This window comes from Sminthopsis crassicaudata, chromosome 3 (genome assembly GCF_048593235.1).
Source record: "Sminthopsis crassicaudata isolate SCR6 chromosome 3, ASM4859323v1, whole genome shotgun sequence".
In the NCBI taxonomy this organism is placed as follows: Eukaryota; Metazoa; Chordata; class Mammalia; order Dasyuromorphia; family Dasyuridae; genus Sminthopsis; species Sminthopsis crassicaudata.
The window spans coordinates 402631863-402653932 of record NC_133619.1 but is presented as its reverse complement, the minus strand read 5'-3'; the positions used below and the strand labels follow the sequence as shown (position 1 = coordinate 402653932).

Sequence of the window (22070 nt, the reverse complement as noted above, 5' to 3'; positions counted from 1 at the left end):
TATACGTCTTCATTTGTAAAGCATCTAAGTTACACAATAGAGTACTAAATTTTTGTTTCTTGTTATGTGACCTTGGGCAAATTACCTACAAAATAAAATATTAATAGCAATTTCCTCCTGTAATTGTTATAAGAATAAAATAATGTAATTTTTGTAAAACCTTGTGGGGTCATTGTCCACTTTTGAAGAGAACCAAAATGACATCATTATGTTAGAATTGAATTATGATAGTGTGTCCAGCTACAGTTGATCAGATCAATAGGATCTTCCAATGATTTACCACAGATTGTGCACATTTGGATGTGAACATTTGGATAGGATTCTCTGAATTTGAGCATCGTGAATTTCTTTTGAGCTACTTCAATTCTGCCTTGCTTACAGAGTATAGAACCTTCTCTGATAAGAACATGCTAGCTGGGAGGTTTCATGCCAATGACTTCCATGTCACACAATTAATTTCAAAGTTCTTAAGAGAGGCTTTGAGAATATTCTTGTATTTTTTTGACCACCATATTAGCACTTACCCTGTGTAGTTATTTTTTTGGCAATTGTAAACTGGCATTAAAAAAAAACTGTAGCTAGTTTAATGAAGCTTAATGAAACTCTTTGCAATAGAGTTGGAATGCTGCATAGTTTAGTTTGAGAAAGGACCTCATAGTCTGGTATCTTATTCTGCCAGATGATCTTCAGAATCTTCCTGAGACAATTCAAATGGAAGCAATTCAGTTTCCTGGGATGGCGCTGGTATACTGTGCAGGTTTCAGAGGCATACAGCAATGAGGTCAGCACAATGGCTCTTTAGACATTCAATTTGGTAGTCAGTCTAATATTTGTTCTCTCCCACACTTTCCTTTAGAGCCTCTCAAACACTGAGTTAGTTCTGGCAATATGTATATGTATGGCAGCCTCATTATCAATGTGGATATTCCTAGAAAAATGCACTGCTAAGATATATGAATATGTCCACAGCATTAAAAACGTTCCATTTGCTATTACTGATGGTTCCACATACAGACAGTGTGGTGCTGGCTGATGGAGCATCTGTGTTTTCTTGGTGTTAATTGTTAGATCAAAATTAGCTCAAGCAGCAGAGAATTGATTCATACTTTGTTGCATTTCAGTTTCAGAGGCTGCCTTGAGTGCATAATCATCTACAAACCAAAAAACCAATCACTAACACTCTCTCCTCTTTTGTTTTGGCTTGTAGCCTTTTCAGATTGAAGAGTTTATCATCAGTGTGGTAGCTGATCTTGATGCTGTCTTCATTTTTATTGAAGGCATTTGACAACTTGACTGAAACATCATGCTAAAAAGCATGGGAGCCAAGGTGTTTGGAATTGTTTAAGAGCATCACCCATTATCCAGTATCAGAGCAAGCATGCTATCATGAAAATGACATATAATACTGATAAACTTTTTCAAGCAACCAAATTTGTACACAATTTTCTATAAATCTTTATAACTAACAATATCAAAAGCCTTGGTCAGGGGGCAGCTAGGTGGCACAGTGGATAGAGCACCAGCCTTGAATTCAGGAGAACCTGAGTTCAAATCCTGGTCTCAGACACTTAACAATTCCTAGCTGTGTGACCCTGGGCAAGTCACTTAACCCCAGCCTCAGAAAAGGAAAAAATTAAAAAAGCCTTGGTCAGGTCTGTAAAAGTCATGTACAGACCTTTGTTTTGCTTCTGGAATTTCTTTTGGAGAAGTCAGGCAGCAAACATCATATTGACCATTTTTTTGGCCCTTTCTGAAGCCATACTGGCTTTCAGGTACATGATTATCTTCCAGGTAAAAAGACAGTCTTTAATTAATGACAAGAATCTTACCATCAATTACTAAGATAGAGAATCCCTTTGGTTATTACAGGGTAATCTCTTCCTTTTCCCTTTATAGAAGTAGATAATGAAGGCATCCTTGAGCTCCTGGGAAATGGCTTGCCATATTATCTGGAAATTTTCAAACAGCTTTTGTATGAGCAATGGACCACTTACCTTATAAATCTTAGCTGAAATAGAATCAGCACCAGGTGTTCTGTCACACAAAGGACAGCATTCAAAATTTCTTCTTAAGTTGGAATTTCAACTAGGGAGGATCATTATAAATGTGCTTTGGATTGTCACTATCTGCATAAAATTAAATTCATCTACCTTTTTACTGAGCCAAGAATCTTGCATCTCTCTAAGCTTTGCTTGTACTTTAGTTTTGATGGAATTAACTGCAGTGCCTTCTCAGATCTAGATGAACTATACTGCTGGTACGCCCTATGAAGTTCTTGTTTTTTATTTAGCACTTGTTTTCTAGTCTTGATATTTACCAGTGTTCTGACCCAGTGTGCTGTACATCAGTTTTCTGAAAACTGCTTACTCTTTTTCTGTTGTTCAGTTGACACCTGCTCTGGGTCAATGCTGACTCACTCTGGGTGCTGGTTGGGCGTGGCCAAGTCCTGTGAGATTCTGGCAATTATGTTTTGTATCTGTGTTGTTTTATAACTTCTCTGCTGATCTACTGGCTTGCAGCCAGGGCAGAATAACCAACACTGTGGTAGATTCCTCCCTGTAGATTCTCTGCCCCACAGCACTCCAACCACCCTGGGTCTGTAATGCTGCAGTAGCATCTACGCTCAGCCTGTTTGTGCTTAGCTGCTATCTCTCATGCCTCAGAAAACAGACCTTTTTTCTGGTGATCTTCAAAATTATCTTCTGCTGGTAATATGTTGCACTCCCAATATTCAGGGGATTCTGCCAGTCCAGAGCTAATTCAGAGGCTGAATTTGTGAATTAGTCTGAAATTAATTAATGTTGAGATGATAATTCAACCCATAGGATCTAATAAAGTTACAAAGAGAGAGGATAAAGAGAGAAGAGTTTCCAGAACAGACTTGAAATATATGCATAATTAACACGTAAGATAGGGATGAGGGACCAACAAAGAGGGGGAGTGGAGACAGATAAGAGGAGAATCAGAAGAGAAAAGTATCATGAAAGTCAAGGAGGAGAAAGTATCCAAGGAAAAAGAGTCTTTAACAGTGTAGGATAATGCAAAGTTTAAAAATGAAGGAGAAAAAAATGAGGACTAAGAACATTGGATGGGGCAATTAACAAACAATCACCAGATAACATTAGATAGAGAGATTATAATTGAATAATAAACTTAGAAGCCAGTTTGTAAAAAATGAGAGCAGAAATGTAGACAGCTTTTTACAAGAATTTAGCCACAAAAGGGATGAAACCTTGAGAGAATGGGTGGAATAAACAAACTGTTGTTTTTTAAAAAAGGGAAAAGGGCATTTGGGGAAAATAGCAGGGATTGAACCAGCAGATTAAAAAAAACTGAATAATAAGAAAGGAGGATAATTTGTCAGAAGGCACAAGAAAAGATTACATGAGGGGGCAGCTAGGTGGTGCAGTGGATAGAGCACCAGCCTTGAATTCAGGAGGACCCTAGTTCAAATCTGATCTCAGACACTTAACACTTCCTAGCTGTGTGACCCTGGGCAAGTCACTTAACCCCAGCCTCAAAAAGAAAGAAAGAAAGAAAGAAAGAAAGAAAGAAAAGAAAGAAAGAAAGAAAGAAAGAAAGAAAGAAAGAAAGAAAGAAAGAAAGAAAGAAAGAAAGAAAGAAAGAAAGAAAGAAAGAAAGAAAGAAAGAAAGAAGGAAAGAAAAGATTACATGAGATCGTAGAAAACCTTGGCAAAAGAATGGCCACCTTTTCATCAGAGACAAGTTAAAGGGAGTGTGAATGGGAGATAATATCTAGAAATTGGTGACATAAAACAGTGGAAAAAAGAGAGCTCATCAGTATACTCTATGCCAATAAAATCATAGGTCTAAATTGTTCCTAACTTCCCCCAAAGTAACACTATTCAAAACTACTACCCAAGAGAAAGACATGTACATTCAAAAATGAGTTTCTCTTAAGATAATTATTTCAAATGAAAAGCACTGCATTTATCATGATATGTATGTTTGTTATGATAAACATTTCATAAACTCTGAAAGGAAAATGAATCTTAGTCTAATGCTTTTTTATAGAAGAAAGAAAACATTTAGCTATTTTTTTTCTTATGTTGGCCTAATTTATATCATACACCACACAGAAAAGAAGGAATGATGACCCACAAAGAGAGTAGAGATGAGGGAGAGGAATCTGATCTAGTTTCTATACTAAGTAAGATGGTAACAGAGACTGACCAGAAATAATAAGGCCTCCTTATTTAGTCCTCTGCATTTAGTCCTGACCCACACAAAACTCTTTTCAAGGCTCTTTTTACTTCCTTATTCCCCAGGGAATAGATTCCTGAGGGAATAAGAAGGTCAGCATAGGTGAGACAATATTATTCAAAATTTGAACCATAGCACCAAGTAAGGGATTGGATATAGATTGCAAACAGATAATTATAAGTGGTCCATAAACACACATAATTGCAGTGATATGGTACTGAAAGTGAAGAAGCACCTGCCTTCAGTTGAATGAATTATCAAAATGGCTATCCCAGTGCAGGTATAGGAGATAATAGTGAAAAATAATATTAGAGCCAGAAGGCCAAATAAGTGAAACTTACCCTCTGGGTCAGTGAGCTGTCAGCACAAGCCAAAGATAGGATGACAGGAATGTCACATAAAAAATAGTCTACTTCATTGGAATCAGGACAAAGCTAGAAGGAGCATAATGATCATACAAAATCTGGTGCTCATAATGACTATGTAGCTGAATTGATGACAGATGGTAGCATAAAGGTCTTGAGACATCACAGAATAATCCTACATGCTTGTAATCTTCTCTCATGTCCACTCCTACTGACCTCTTTGGTTTCCTTTAAGTCCCAACTATTATCCCATCTTCTACAGGACCTTCCTTAACACCTCTTAATTCTAGTTCTTCATTAATTATTCATCCTGTATAAAGCTAACTTTGTATGTACTTGTTTGTTTTTTGTCTCCCACATTACTTTGTAAGGTAAGAATGGTTTTTTGCCTCTGTTTTTTTTTTGTCCCAGTACTTAGCATAGTGACTGATATATAGTAACTGCTTAATAAATGTTCATTGATTGGCATTATTCATACATGACACTTGATTTCCCATCTACAAGTGTTTTCATAGATTGAACCCATGCCTGGAATTGTCTTTCTCCTTTTCTATTTCCTGGTTTCTCTGCCTTCCTTCATGTCTCAGCTAGTCTCTCCTAAAAGAAGCTTTTCCCAGTCTTTCTGAATTTAACACATTCCCTTTGAAATTACTTCCAATGTATCAAAAATATATCTTGCTTATATTTGTTTGCACAGTTCTCTCCATTGCCCCTCTTCCTTCCTTAAATAGTGAGCTCTTTGAGAGCAGAGATTTTTATCTTTCTTTATATTCCAGTGCTGACACATAGTTCTAACACTTAATAAATGTTTTATTGTTTGATTGAACAATGATTTTTGAAAGAATCTGAAGAATGAAAGAAGCAATACAAAACTGGAGAAAAAATTTTAGCTTCTTTTTTGTTTTGTTTTTATGTTTTTAATAATAAGAATGGAACTTGCCAATTTATTTTTTAATGATCTATTTGATTTTTTATTAATAAAGCTTTTTTATTTTCAAAACATACACATAGATAATTTTCAACATTCACCCTTGCAAAACCTTGATTTCTACCCCAGATAGCAAGATATACATATTGAAACATATATATATTTCCACAATCATGCTGCACAAGAAAAATGGGATCAAAAAGGAAAAAAATCAGAAAGAAAACAAAATGCAAGCAAACAACAACAAAAAGAATGAAAATACTATGTTGTAATCTACACTCAATTCCCACAGGACTCTCTCTGGATGCAGATGGCTCTCCTTATCATAAGACCATTGGAACTAGCCTCAAACATCTCACTGTAGAAAAGAGCCATGTCCATTAGAATTGATCATCATATAATCTTCTTGTTGCCGTGTATAATGATCTTCTGGTTCTGCTCACTTCACTTAACATCAGTTCATGTAAGTTTCTCCAGGCCTCTCTGAAATCATCCTGCTTTGGTATTGTTCTTTTAGAACAATAGTATTTCATAACATTCATATACCATAACGTATTCAGTCATTTCCCAACTGATGGGCATCCACTCAGCTTCCACTTTCAAGCTATTACAGAAAGGGCTGCCACAAACATTTTTGCACATGTGGGTTCCCTTCTTTTCTTCATGATCTCTTTGGGATATAGACCCAGTAGAAACACTGCTGGATCAAAGGGTATGCACAATTAGTTTAATAGCTCTTTGGACATAGTTTCAAATTGCTCTCCAGAATGCTTGAATCAAGATCTTGTCAATTTAGTCTAGTGAATGTGACTGATTTTTAGTTTAGCATCTGAGACATCATTCCCCAGAATTTTCCCTCAGAATTCCCTAGAAAATTTGCCCCAATTTCAGAATGGTTTTGCATCCATTCAGTCCATAGTTTAAACATCCTGACATGTATTTACTTTCACTATACATCAAGAGGAATGAATCAGTTCACAGAAGTGGCATTTAATGAAATAGCCCAAGAAAATGGCAACACTTATTCCTGTCCAGTTTGTTTAAAATTCTATTTCTGATTGCAACATAATTTGGACTGTCCCCTTTCTCAAATATTTTCATATTCAATTTTGGCTGTGTTCACTGTTCTTTTTCTCCTCTTCTTTCTCTTCCCTGACTTTATTATCAGGACAAATCACTCACTTTTGACCTCACAGAACTCTTTATCTACTGCAGTGACTTTCTTCTATACTTCAGAGGACCACAACTCACACAGGAATGGTGGTGGGATTATAATTGGCCTTAATGTTCCTTTGGTATCTTATATTCAGATATATCAAAAATTCAAGGAATATGTTGAGCATGGGGAGCAATTAGACTTTGGGTGTTTTGAGACTTTAGAAAAGAAACAGCACACTGGTAGAGATGAATCCCATTATATTTCTCTTGTAAATCAGGTTCTTGGGTGATTTAAATCTTCTTCTGACTTTGTTAGTTCCCCCATCTTCTTCTCTTTAATATTATCATCAATTATAGATATAACACAAGGGAATTAAAGGGCTCCAACATCTCCAAGGTAAAAAAAAAAAAGAGGTGAATCTGAAAAGGGCTCAGCTAGAAAATTTTTTTTTTGCATTTTTTTCATTTTGCATTTTTTAAACCACACAGCATGTTCGCAATGCTTTCCTCTTATCAACTCTGTAAAGTACCTAATTTAATAATTAGCGTAAAGACAGAAGGGTACTAGAGGCTTTCTTCAATGATAAATGAAATACAATACAAAAATAAAATACAAAATGACAGAATTTTCTTTTCATATAAGGAATTTTCAATAAAAGGAATAGAACTTTTAAAGTGTCAGAAACTTTTTCTTCCTACCTTCTCATAGTAACCAGTGCCTTTCCTTCCCTCTTTCTACTCTTCCACTCCAATACCCTGTTTTTTAAAGATGCAAGTACAAAAGAAAAGGTTTTTAAATCATTGGATGTAAGAGGGCTGGGTAAGAGACTGTAGGAGTTTTTCCCTCCTCCCAAACCATCTCCAATCTTTACTAGAATTTCTTCTCCTCTTACTTTTTGTTACCAAAACTTTTAGCGTTTTCCTTGCAGATTGAATGCAAATGTCATTATCCCTACTGACACAGGAGGAAGTACATGATGCTAGTCCTTTTCCAATTCTTAATTCCATTCTCCTTCTTTTCAAAGTCTGTGGGCCTTTGACCCTTTCACCACTCCTCCTAGTCCCTGACAGGGACCACTTGCAATACTAGGAAGTAGGAGTTAAACATTATAATTCTGTCCTAAAATGACATCTGTCCTCCAGAACTTCACAAGTTCCTACTGCTATGCCTTTCAGATCTTACCAGAATTCCTGCAAATTCACCTTGGGCTTTTCTATCTGTCCTGTTGTTGACTCTCATCTATTTGTATGACTTGCTTTTCTAATTTGTATCCCTAATGCCTGACATAGAATAAATAGTTTTTCACTCATTTGTTCATCATTCATTTCTTATAAGTGGAGAACTTCTCTAAAAAGTGGATGGGAAAATATGAATCATTTAGCCTCACATGAAAATTCCTCTTATCTACTTGTCTAAAAATGTCAACCTAAAAAATTTAGAGTTTATTTAATGGACTTGCATTCAAAGTTATACATGTGACTAATATAAATTATATCTCTTAAGAGATTCAGGTAAGAGAAGTAAGCTGAATCAGTAATGTTGATTAGCGTTATTAGCCTTAAAGTTGCTAATCTGAATCCCAAGGAATTAAAAGAATCTGATGGCTGACAAACTGCCTATGCTCTTTGAAAGACTTTGGACAATTAGAGAAACTCTGTGGTATTGGAGAAGAGCAAATATCAACATGTTCTTCTAGATTTGAAAGAGACAAAAATGAAGTCTGCAAATTCACTTAATCTGATTCTAATTCCAGATGTAGCAGTTTAAGATATTAATATTTAAGGGGAGATTGAGTCACTAAGAATCAGGCAAAATGAGCTGGAAAAGGAAATGGTAATCACTCCATTATCTTTGCCAAGAAAACTCCAAATGAGGTCATGGATAATAGGCCATGACTGAATGGCTTCAATTTCAAAAAAAAGAAGCAGAAAGCTCTCATGCTATCTAAGGGATATACACAATTTAGTGACTTTTGGGACAGAATTCCAAATTGCTTTCAAGAATGACTTTCTACCAGTAATGTTTAACTTCAATTATCCATTCTCCTTCAAACAATGATATATTTTTTTTCTTTTTGTCAACTTTGCCAGCATCATGGATATAATGTTGAACCTCAGAGTTGATTTAATTTGCATATTTCTAATTATTAGTGATTTGGAGCATTTTATATAGTTGTTGATAATTTGTATGTCTTCCTTTAGATACTATTTGCTCATATCCATTGACCAATCTTCTATGGGGGAATAACTTTTGTTTTTATTGATTTGAATTTGTTCCTTATGTCTTAGATATGGATCTTTACCAAGAAAACACTGTTGCAAAGATTGTTTTTCTACAGTTCTTTGTTTTCCTTCTTGATTTTGTAAACATTTTAAAAATTTGTGTATAATCCAAATTTTAATTTTTATCTTTTGTGATCCTCTCTATCTAGTCTGGTCATGAACTATTCTCTGATCCATAGGTTCAAAATATAATTTATTTCTTTCTCCTCTATTTGCTTTATAATACCACTTTTTATGTCTAAAGCATATACCCTTTTGGAACTTATCTTGGTATGTGGTATTAGGTATTGGTCCATATTTAATTTCTGTCAGTTCAATGTTCCCAACACTTTTTGTCAAACAGGAGTTCTTACACTAGTAGCTGGGGTACTGTATACTATGCTACATAGTATGTTACAGTGTTCAACTGTTTCTAAATGCATTGGATCTGTTCCATTGATTGCCCCTCTATTTTTAGCAAATATTTCTAATAAAAATTTCTAGCAAATAATTTCTAAGAAAAATAAATTTTAATAAAAATTTCTGATGATTACTCTAGTTAAGAATTTTTACCCATCCCTATATCATATAGAAAGATAAAATATTGATTTTCATATCATTTTAAAGTTTACAAAGCACTTTATATACAATATATCATTTGAGACTCATGACAGTCATGTGAACTTACTGTTATTCTTTTTCTTGTGTAGTCACTTAATTGGTGTCTGACTCTTTGGGATTCCATTTAATTCTTTCTTGGCAAAGATACTAGAGTAATTTGCTATTTACTTCTCCCATTTGTTTTATAGATGAGGAAACTGATGTAAAGAAGGTTAAGTATGATAAGGTAAAAGTCATATTGCTAGCAAGTCTTTGAGGCCATATTTGAAGTCAGGTCTTTCTGATTATTAACTCCATTTTACAAATAAGGACACTGAAGCTCAAAAAGCTTAACAATTATTGCATGCTTACAAAATTAAGAAGGACCAAAGGTTGATTTGAATCCAGTTTGCTGGAAAATTAACTATATTATGTAGGGATATAGTTATAAAGAGAAAATATGAGAATAAATACAAAAGTGATTCTTAAAAAGATTTCCTGAATTCTTAAATATAATTAAATATCCTAAGTGATTTTATTATTCCTGAGGACAAAGGTGGTTTTGTTGGAATGCTTATCTAATTTCATAATAGCAATAAATGGAAAAACAAGACATTGTGTATTTACTAAGCAATTCTGAGTGAGTCATCTATTCTGTCTGGTAAAAATCAAAAAGAAGTCCTTAACTGCCTGGAAAAGGAATTTAGCCTTAATTTAATTGGCAACAGGCTTCCACTAAAAGCATGGAATGTGATTGATTTGATTTTTCAGACATAATCAAGCTTTTCATAGTTCTGAGTTATCAAGCCAGTGATGGTAACTAGAATTTTATAGACTTAAATCTTCCAGTTTTGGTCACCAAAAGTTAAGGAGATAGATTTCTGAGTTACTATCAATGATCTTTAAAAGAGCATAGAGATTCTTCAGTACATAAATAGTCTAATATTACCAATATTCTCAAAAACATAGAAGTAAGCTATCAGTAGCCAAATGAAAAATTACTCCAGAATACTACTACTAAGAGAAATTCAAATGAAAATAATTCCTAAGTTTTACCTTACATGCCACATTGACTAAAAGTGGTTTAAAAAAAAAAAAAAAAGGAAAATGACAATTGTTAGAGGTGATGTAGGAGGACAAGTAAATGTATTATTGGTAAAGCTATGAACGAGTTAAATCTTTTTGAGAACATTTTGACACTTTACTCCAAATACTCTAAATTGAGAATAACTTTTGATCCAAAATACCAACACTAGACAATTATTTTCAAAAGATCAAATACAGAGGGAAAGCACTTTCCCTTAACTTCTCCACCTGTACCCCCCACATACACACACATTTATTTCAGACCTTTTTATTGTAGTAAAGACCTGGGGAAAAAATGAGATACCAGTTGAAGAATGGTTGAAAAAACTGAGATATTTTAATGTAATAGAATATTGTCATGTTATAAGGAAAAATGAAAAGGGCAGATAAATGGTGCAGTAGATAGAGCCTGAGCTATGGAGTCAGGAGGACGTGACACTTAATACTTAGTAGCTGTGTGACCCTGGCTAATTGCCTTGCAAAGAAAAAATAATACAGAAACAGAAATAATGTAAGATGAATTTAGAGTAATCTGGGAAGGCTTCTATGAATTGGTCCAGAGGGAATTTAAGCACAGCCAGGAAAATGATTTATACAATAACTACATTTTAAAGGAAAAAAATGAATGACATAAAAACTTTAACTTTTCATAACTCCATAAAACTTATAATTAAAAATTCTTCTTCACTCTCAGCAGATAATGATGGACTATTAATGCAAAATAAAATACATATTTCCAGACATGATCAATGTGTAAATTTGTTTTGCTTGATTATAATTGGTCATTATAAGGGAATGCTTTTGTTTGCTGCTGTTGTTGCTGTTTTATTTCTGGAAAATTGTGGGGGGAAATCAGAGGTAGTACCAAAAAAAAAAAAAAAAAAAAAAGAACAAGAACTTAAATATTTTTTAAATATATAGAAGATAGCAGAAGGAAGTTCAGAATGGGAAACAGACAAACAAGGCAGCATGGGTTCTATAATTATAAATTTAATATATATATTTTTAAAAACTACATTTTGTACATGTGCAATTTCATATTCTTATTTCTTCCCTTCTCTACAAACCCCTTCTCCATAGCTTTCTCACCCCCAATGTGGGTGTCAGCATACACATTACTTCTGCTTCCCTTTTCTCTCATTTCTGGATTCATGAACTATGATCAAATTAATTCAGTTATTGTTTACCAATGGGGTTGTGGCTATTCTATCTACTCTTCTATGATCCAACTCAACATTTCTATAATTTTCCAGACCAAAATGAGTCTTTTCCAGTTACCACTCCACTATGTATGCTGTCTTCACATTTAGAATTTTAGTTTCTGTCATTGTTTTTCTATTTCTATCCTCAATGTTTAAGGTAGGGTTTGGTACATAGTAATGACTTAATAAGACCTCCATTCATTTGTTCATGTACAATCTTCATTTTCTATTCTTCATTACATATGAAAATATTAATGCTTGTCAATGTTTGTTAAATACACAACAAAAAGAAAAACATTTTAGTGTAGACCCTCTTTGATTGATTGCCTACATCTTGGCACTGTATTATTCTAAGACTCATAACTGCTGCCTAAGCATCTACCTTTCAAGAGTATTATGAGGAGAATCAATCAAATAAGATAATATGAAGGGTTCTCTATAATTAAATTCTTGGCTTATTCCCAACTTTTTTGTCAGTATAGTTATGATGATTAGTCTGGAAAATATAGAAAAAAGAAAGGAATTAGCTTCTCTCATATTCTTCCATCTACTCTGCTTGCCAACTTTTTGATCCAATGCCCAGATTAGATGATTAGAATTAATTTTTGCTTTATTTATACACATGCATAGTCATGCACATACATATGAGTAGACATATATATGTGTATATGTGTGTCTTATTATAAAATAAAAGTTAAAAACAAACAAAAACCCAGATATATGTCCTTAGGTGTTAGGGACAATGAGGCATCACTCTCTCTGAGCCTGCATGTTAAGGACCACACCTAAATGTGAAAGAGCAGGATGATTCTCTGGAAGCCCCCCCAGCTGTGAATCATAACATACTTGAAGGAGTTGCAAACCAGCTTTTACTGATGCAAATGTTGCTTGTGAATTGGGAATGAAATAAATTGGAGGCAAGAGGGAAGAGGAGAGAGTCAGAGAATGCAACTCCCTCCCAATCTTCTTGGGTTGTTATCATCCTCTCACATGAAGGGATACATTTTTGCTGATCAGCATCAAAATTCCCAGAAGCCACTAGCTGGTTGGTCCTGTAACAAATGGCGCCTGAATAGGGACACAAAAAGCACAAGAAATTAAGAAGCAGAAGCCCTTGAGAGCTTGTGAGTAGGATCCTCTCAGGTGAGCTCCTTCAGTAACCCATGAGGAAGAAAGTGAGAACTTGGTAAGACTTTTTCAGTTGGGGTAATTAAATACTCCAATACATCAAAGAGCCAAGCCAGGAGACTGATGAGAGACTTAGAAAAAATGTCTGTTCTGACTACAATCCTCTTCTCCATTTGTTAGAAAGTTTGCCTCCATGACATCTCACAAGATTCAACACCTGTATGCTTTCTGCTGGTGGGGCAAACCCAGGAGGTAAAAAGGGGCTTGGCCTCTGAGGCAGGAGGTTGTATCTTGCAGAAGTTAAAGGAATTGTTAATAGGTTCCTTGAGGTAGCGAGAGGTGTGTCCTCTTGCTAGATCTCCACTTGGGATGCCTGTTAACTCTAGGTGTCTCCCTTCTGGGGCTCCACCTATACTATATTGAATGGGCTAGGCACAGAGTAATCCAGGAAGGGATGCAGCATAGACAGCTTTGAGCGGTTCTCTGGCTTCCTGCTACTCCTACTGATAATGAGAGCCTGAGAGGCAGTTGAGTTTTCTGACTTCCTTCCTCTTCCCTCTTGCCTCCAATTATTTCATTCCCAATCCACAAGCAACATTGTTGAGGGGTAACCCCTTGGTATTCCTTGTTTGATCTACAACTTCCTTTGGGACTTGGACCTTTGATACAAGATCTAGTCAGACTAGTCTGGGCTTGTACCCAGCCCCCCACTGGATCTGAGCTGGCTTGGATAAAGCCCGCCAAAAATCTGGCCTTCTAGGAATTAACCTGAGCTCCGCCCATTATTTCTTCAAGCAGATAAAAAGAGCAAAGCTAGAATCATCTTTGGTTCAGAGATTTGAAAGATGCCAGCCAAGATGCTTGCATCAGAGATTCTCTGTCCCCGTAGCTTTCGGTGTATATCTTCCTCTATCTAATGCCTTTTACTAACCAGACCTGAACCTTGCTTCCAAACCCTGCAATAAACATCTTTTACCCATCTAGGTTTTCGGGCCTGTAAATTCATTTACAGGGGACTCTCGCCGCCACTAGACCTGATTTAACTTTGTATCCTTGCACCGAATCCTAAGGGGGTTGCAGGGGAGCTCCATGTGACTCCCTGTACCCCAAATCCTGCCACTAGACCTCACTTAATCCTATTGAGGTATATACCTCATTATTAGATATTTATCTCATGATTTGGTCCAAGTTACCTCATCATTTTGAGGTTCCCCTATTACCTCATCAACATCTGCATCAATAAAAGCTGGTTTGCAACTCCTTCAAGTATGTTATGATTCACAGCTGTGAGGGCTTCTGCTCCTTCACACTTATGCCATGTAGCCTGTATGTTAAGGACCATGCCGATCTCAGAGAGAGCAATGCTTAATGAAGCCCCTAATGCTTAGGAAGGAAGAACAAGTAATAAAAACTCAGCTTATTTTTCTGTTTTTCATCATAATCAATTGTTTAAATAAGATGGCATTTAAATTTTGTGATGTTAATCATAATCTTTGAACTGCAAATCTTAGTTAATACTTAGTCTGATACATTCTTTTATTAAACATTTCTTAAGTATTTACTTTTATGTTTATGTTTATCATGTTCAAGAAAGTGTTCTAGTTTCTGGAGAGACAATGACAGAGATTGAAAATAGTCCTTCTCCTCAAAGACCTTATAAGAGAATTGGATTTGGAGTCAAATTGTGTCTTCAAATTCTGTTACTACCAATGTGCCCCCAGCCAAACCATGGTTTAGAAGCCTCTGTGCCTCAGTTTCTCATCTGTAAAATTAGAAAGTTTGCCTGGATGATCTTAAAGGATCAGCTTTAACTCCTATAACTTTAGTTCATCATTTGAAATATGATCATAGGATAATAACGTTTGACCTCAAACACATCTCAAAAATTATCAAGTTCAGTTCCCTCATTGCACAAATATGGGAGCTGAAGCCTTACATAGGTTAGGTAACTTGTCCAAGATTACATAATTGCTTTTCTGAGGGAGAACTTGTACCCAGTTATGCTTGCCCCCATTCACTAACCTTACTCTGCATCAAAGCCAAATTGAATATTACTTAGCAATGTACCTTCATTTGTGATCTTCATCTAGGAGTCAGGAAACGTTGCTGGCATTTTTACATTTTCTAAATCCAAACAAGACTGTAAAGATTAATTTCCCAATACAGTAATTAAATTAATAAATGACTAAAAATAAATCTATTATTGCTTCTTATTATTTTTGAGCCTTTCTCAAAGGTAAAACTAAACAATTGATCAAATAACATTTATTAAGCATTGCCAGGCTCATAGCACAAAATGTCTAAAAATCTAGAAGGGTAAGCCTTCTAATAACATCTAATAACTTCCATGCAATTTTTCACATTATTAAACTAAAAATTGCATGGAATCATAATTCTTTTTTTTGTTGTTATTGCTGCTAGATTTTGTTGTACACATAAAAAAAGATACAAATAGCAGTAATAATAACTAATTTGAAATATTCAGCAAGTTTGGGCAACAGAAATAACCAAAATTTTTAATGCTTAGCTGAGTAAACTCTGTTGCAGCCAAGGGAATTTTTATTAAAAATAAAATTTATCAAATGAATGCTTTAAAATTAACTAAGCACTGTTCACTTTCAAATTATTATTTCTCTCAGTTGCTAATGCCTTCTCCTCTAAAGTATTCTTTGTAGTAAAGGACTGGTACCTACAGAGAATATCCCCAATGCATCTCTTCATGTGGAAGAAGCTGTGGGTCCTATTTCTAATAGATACAAGATAACATGTAGTGGGAAGTGCTTTGGAGAAAATAGTCTGTAACTGACTTGGGTCTGCTAATTGTGTGGCAAACATTAAATTCTGGCTATAGTTGTGGAAGTGAAAGTATGGGTAGCTTTTCAAAAGACCTTGCTTATCTCTCATGAAGTCTGTTTTTGATTTTAGTCCTTTATTGAAATTTCCCAGTAAGAGACTATGATGTAAAGAGAGAAACTTAGGCTTTTTCTCTCCAGAGTCAACTATATGGCCCTTTGAAAAGAAATCTTGGTCCTTTCATTGGCATTTGTTCTTTCATTTTGAATGGAGGAATTGAAAATTACATTCTTGTGAATTTCTAGAAGTCATGATAGCAAACGTTCCAGGTGACTAGATGACCAGGTATGAGGTGTCCTAGAATTGAGTCTAAGCCATGTTTTGTAGTTAGCCCTGCCTCAAAGCCTGGAGGAGCGAAAAGTGACCTTTTGAAACCAATTCAACAACATCAGAAACAATGAGTCATTTTGATATTAATTCTCCAGTTGAACTTGAGCCTTGTTGGGAACAGCATTTTGTAAGAAGTGTGTTAAATCTAAACAAAGTAGCCCTAGAGAATGAGGTGGTATAGGAAATATGAGTGTTTGTACTTGTAGTCTTTCTATGTCTTTGAAGTAAACATCACTTGGTAAAAGAATTGATAAAAGATATAAATTGGTGAAACAAAACTTCAGTGGTCTGGGTGAAGGGAGGGGGTTCCAGTCAATAAACATTTAGAGAAGAAAAATCACAATCTCCCAGAATTGCCTGGGATCTAGGAGAGTGAGTCCAGAGAGTATTCACTACACATTATATCTTCTCATTATGTACTTATATATACATATGTATATGTATAATTACTGTGTATTTTGAATTTAAGCTCCTTGAAAGCAAGGATGGATTTTGCCTTATCTTTCTATTCCTAGCACTCAGCATAACACTTGGCCCAGAGTAAACATTTGATAAATACTTGTTGATGGATTGATTAGGAAAATAATTATTCAGTATTAAAGAGATTCAGATTAATTTGATATTTGTACTCCTAAAGTAAAGGAACATCTCTGGCAGCCACTAATGTGTAGGAAGATTTTGTTTTTGTGCTGTCTTCTTTAAAATGATTATCCATGAATAGCATAACTTCACATACATGGAGTTGCTCCATACCTTGTTCTCTTCCTGACACCAATAATATGAAAATTACGACTAATATGGTTTTGGAATGAGGAGCTCATGAAATTTCCTTGCTGCTCCCAAAGTAAATGTTCTCTTTTTGCTCTGATATAACAGATAATATATTGCATCTCCTAATTTACTTTCATTTTTATATTAAATTATGATTAGATCTTTTCTCCTTTATTCAACTATAACTTTAACTCAATTGTAATGATTTTATTTTGATTAATTGTTTTTAATGTATAAAATATATTTAACGTATAAAAACATCTCTCATTCCTTGTATTCAGGGTCGAGCTCTAAGCTGAAGAAGGAGCTTTCTCCTAGTTTGTTGGACAATTGGCATGCAATGATTAATAAATTGATATGCTTAGAAGATTGAACCTTTGTTTCCTATTCCTTACTTCTTTCACTTGCTTCAGATTGCTGAAATATATAAGGCAAAACTAGTGGGGTTTTTTTTCTTTCTATGTGTGTGTATTTTATTCTTTTCAATATGAAAAACCATTATACAGAAGTGTTCTTAAAGGACATGAAATACACAAGAATCACAAATCCAGGGAATAGCATATGATGAAACAATAGTCTGTACATTTTTAATAGTGTGTCTCCTTTTTTAACAACTTGAAACAAATAATATTTGTTACAAAGAAGTTACAAAGTGCTGCATTATTTCTGTACAGAGTGCAACCTAAAAACTATGCGGTAAGGAGGGAATTATTGTAATAAAGATCAAAATTATACTAAAATCCAAAAACCATCACAATAAGGATGAAGAGTCATTGTTAAAAGATGCTCATAATTTGATTACTCATCTCAAAATAAAGTTACAATTTTTTTCTATTAAAAATTGGAGAAAAGTTTTTCTTGGTTAAAAACAAATTAAAACCGATAAAAATACTTCTACTAATAACCATATAATTTTTATAGCAATAGAAAACAAGCTCTTAGAGACCACTTCATCTTCTTTGATCCCATTAATATTTTTAGATTATAATAAATCACTACAAGGGCGTTGTCTGTCATTTGTTTTTGTTTTATGTTCTCTAAAATAGGAGTGCCATCAGGTAAAGCCAGACACATAAAACATATATAAACCTGATACCTCTTCTTTTAAAAACTGCCTTATTCAATAATAATTTAAATCACTTGAAGTACACCCCCTCCAACAGGGCAAACTGCAACCCTTTTCATGCCTTAGTACATTACTAGTGGGGTTTTTTGAATGTCTAGTTAGCACTTCTAGAGCTTTCACATCTGTAACATAGTTTCTATATTCAGAGGATTGTTTGTATCTAAGGTTCATTGTAGGAAAATGATGTTATTAAAATATCCATATCTCAGATTTTAAATATAGAAGAAAGTGGAAATAACAGAAAAAAATACTCTTATCACTTTATTCCCTAGAAAGAATACAGAAAGGACAAAAAAGAACAATATTTGAAGAGAAAATTGTGAGAAACAGACCTGGCCCACTAGCTATACCTTTACAATGATTCCTGACCTATCCAACACTTTTTTCAGGGCTCTCTTTACTTCCTTATTCCTCGAAGAATAGATTAAAGAGTTCAGCATAGGAGAAACAAGGTTATTCAATATTTTAACCACAGCACCAAGCAAGGGATTTGGTGTACACTGTAGATAGATAATGATAACTGATCCATAGGCACACATAATTGCAGTGAGATGGGCACTGCAAGTGGAGAAGGCCTTGCGCCTGCCTTCAGTTGAACGAATTCTCAAAATAACTATCCCAATGCGGGTATAGGAGACAAAAATAGTGAAAAATAATGTTAATGTCAGAAGACCGACATTAGTGAAACCTACTCTCTGGGCTAGGGAACTGTCAGCACAGGCAAGAGGTAAGACAGCAGGAATGTCACAGAAGTAATAACTCACTTCATTTGGGCCACAGTAGAGTAATGAAAAAGTGAATGTAGTCAAGATTGTGGCATCAATATAACCCATCAAACAGGCAATGATAACCAGGACCACACAAATTCTGGGGTTCATAATGACTGTATATCTCAATGGGTGACAGATGGCAACAAAACGATCATAAGCCATTACAGAATATCGAACACCCTCGGTACACCCCAAAAAATGGTAGAAGAAGAGCTGAGAGGCACAGCCTCTATAAAAGAGAGTTTGACTTTTCCCTGAGAGGTACAATAGCATTTTTGGAGAGGTCACTGAAGGGAAAAATACATCAAAAATAGATAAAAGTCCCAAGAAAAAATACATGGGAGTATGAAGGCGAGAAGAAGATAAGATGGCCATGAGAATGAGTGAGTTCCCTATCAGGGTAAAGAGGTGGATGAAGAAGAAGAGGACAAAGAATATAGTCTCCAGACCATCTGTGTGAGGGATTCCCAGTAAGGTAAACTCAGTCACTTCTGTGTGATTTTTCATCTTCACAGGAAAGTTAGTCCTGGAGAAAGGCAACAAACCACAAAATGTGAATGAAGGTGTCAGAAACTGAAGACGAATTTGATGAGCAAGATACAAATATATGTTTTTAGGTAAAGACAACAGTTTTATCTATAATTTATGATCATAAAAAAAAAATACCAATAGGCTGTGAAAGCAAATCTGCTCTATACCATTAAGAAGTAATATCTTCAGCTATTTCAACAGCTGACATTTATCTAGCACATCAGAGTTTACAAAACACCCAACAATACTTAGAGATAGTGTGTATATTATTCTTACTGTTTTACAGTAAATTAGGGCTTAGAGAGTCAATGTCATTTTGCTGAGTTCACCTAGATGATTGGAAGCAGAGCTGGCACAAACTCAGGGCCTTTGTTGACATGTCTTGGGTCTTTATCTTTATGCCCTTCACTCAGAGAATGTAAAGGTAAAACTGGGAAAATTTTAGAAAAATATTTAAAAGGAACTAAATGAACAAGTGGATATCTACAATAAATATGGCAATAATAATTTTCTCCCAAAAATCAATGGAGCTACATTTGACAAATGGGCAAACCTGAGGCAGTTTTCTTAAACCTCTTGGAATAAAAATAATGGGGCACAATAAAGATTCATGTAGTAGCCTCAGCTATAATAGAAAATTATTTATGTTAGGAACCAGTGGTTATATAGTTAATTGTTCAACTGACAAGCATTTATCAGCTACTATGTACTAGACATTGTACTAGGTACTGAATATAACATTTAGATAAGTCCTAAACACTCCTCTGAAAGGTGTTAAACATCTGTAAAATGAAGTTTGACAATTCAAGGAGGGGGATTGAACGTGATTACTAAGGGACAGATTTGTAAAGGGAGAAGAAAAATCGGAGACAGAGATAAAGGCTAAAGGCTGCTTTGTCAACTCAGAAAGTAAAGAAGAATGATCTGTTGTAGAAATAAAAAAATAATTTGGGGTTCAATATGAATAGCTGATGTGAAGATTTAAAGGATGTCTAATTAAGAAGAGCTCTATGTAAATAGTTTCCTATTCATCTTGTACATAGCTTGCTTCGCATATATTAGTTTTCATGTAGTGTCCTCTATTAGATTGTAAGATCTTTGAGGACAGAAACTCTCTTTTTGTATCTCTTTTTATCTATTAAGTATCTCAGATTTAGCACAATGCCTGGCACACACTAGTCATTTAATAAATGTTTATTGATTGGTTAATTCTTTGTATAATACATTGTGTTGAGTAGAGATTTAAAAAAAAAAAGAAATAGTATCTGTCCTAATGGTGCTTTTGATCCAATAGAGGAGATAGGACATAGGCAAAGATAACAACCAAGACAAGCAAAGGCCAAGTAGGGCTTGACCTGAAAACTTTTGTTGGTCAGTTAATGAAAACCAGAGTGATTTGGGTTTAAGACAAGGTCTTTAAGAAAGAAATCTAGCCTGTTAATCCCAAGATATTTTTTGAGATGGAAGGAAGGAAGGAAGGAAGGAAATGAGGGAGGGAGGGAGGAAGGGAAGAAGGGAAGGAAGGAGGGAGGGAGCCTGGTCCTCAGTGGAGACAACTCCTACTCATAGAGATTGTTATTTCTCCTTTGTTCTAGAAGAGGAAAGAAAGGAAGGAAGGAAAGAAATAGAGAAAGAAAGGAGTAAAGAGAAAGGAAGAAAGGAAGGGAGAGAAAGAAATAAGGAAAAAAGAAAAAAGAAAGAAAAAAACAAATGAAAGGAAAAAGAAAAAAAGAACAAAAGAGAGGAAAAGATATATATATACAGAGAGAGAGAGAGAGAGCGAAGAAAAGAAAGAAGCCTGGTCCTCAGTGAGGCACCTCCTACTCACAGAGATTATTGTTTCTCCTTTGTTCTAGAAGAGGATCATAACTTCAGGGAGGTAATGCCTACATTTTCAAGTGAATTAATTTAAGTGAAGATCTGTGCAAAGTCACTATCTTGTTCTCCAGACACGTCTGGGTCCAATGGCCAAATATAGATCTGATTGCCTCATAGTGAATATAAATAACAATCATTTCTATTTTGGCCAGAAATCCTGAAAGTCTTCCCTTCCCAAATTGATTTTTTTTTTTTTACTAAGTAAAAAAAGACCGTTCTTTGCTTCATTTTTTTCTTACCTTCCTTTAATCATTGATTAGGCCTTGTCTCAATCAAATTTAGACCTGTCAAAGATATTAGCGCAAAAAGGCTAAGGTCTCCCACTGCATCTAGGGCCATCTCCATGGTCTTGATCTGTATCTTGCTACTGGATCCAAATGGTTCTGGGGAGAAAGTGAGGAAAGTCATCTTGCACAGCCTCCCAATTCACTTGCATGTCATGGCATCACGTTACTGATGTTTTGGTCCTCTTCAAGAGAGAAGGACCAATACTAACACCAATCTCTGTGACAAAACCACAGTAAAAAGCAGGAGATAAGAGTATAAATAGCAGAAAGAACTTGGCTCTGAAGTCCAAGGATTTTGATTCAAATTCTACTTCTGATACTAATTTTTTACTTTGGGCAAATCACTTTTCTTCTGGGTTTTAATTTTCTAATTTGTAAAATTAGAGGGCCTTTCTAAAGCGACTGAGATGCCTTTCAACTCTAGATTTCTGACCTGTTACAGAAAGCAAACTTGATAAGAGCTCATTTTAAGGCACATCGATCATAGGAAAGCTAAGAAGGTTTTTGGAAGAGATGGTTTCTGATCTGACTTGAAGGATAAGTGGAATTTTAACAGGAGTAAGGAAGTTCT

At 35.0% G+C, this 22070-nt stretch overlaps 1 protein-coding gene across 1 annotated transcript; it reads right to left on the bottom strand.

Moving 5' to 3' along the window:
- Nucleotides 1-16054: 16054 nt before the first annotated feature.
- LOC141559607 (olfactory receptor 10N1-like) lies at nt 16055-19310 on the bottom strand. Its single transcript, XM_074297396.1, has 2 exons — nt 18412-19310; nt 16055-16079 (listed from the first exon to the last, which is right to left on the bottom strand). The coding sequence occupies exons 1-2, from the start codon at nt 19308-19310 to the stop codon at nt 16055-16057; spliced, it is 924 nt and encodes a 307-aa protein (XP_074153497.1).
- Nucleotides 19311-22070: the final 2760 nt, after the last annotated feature.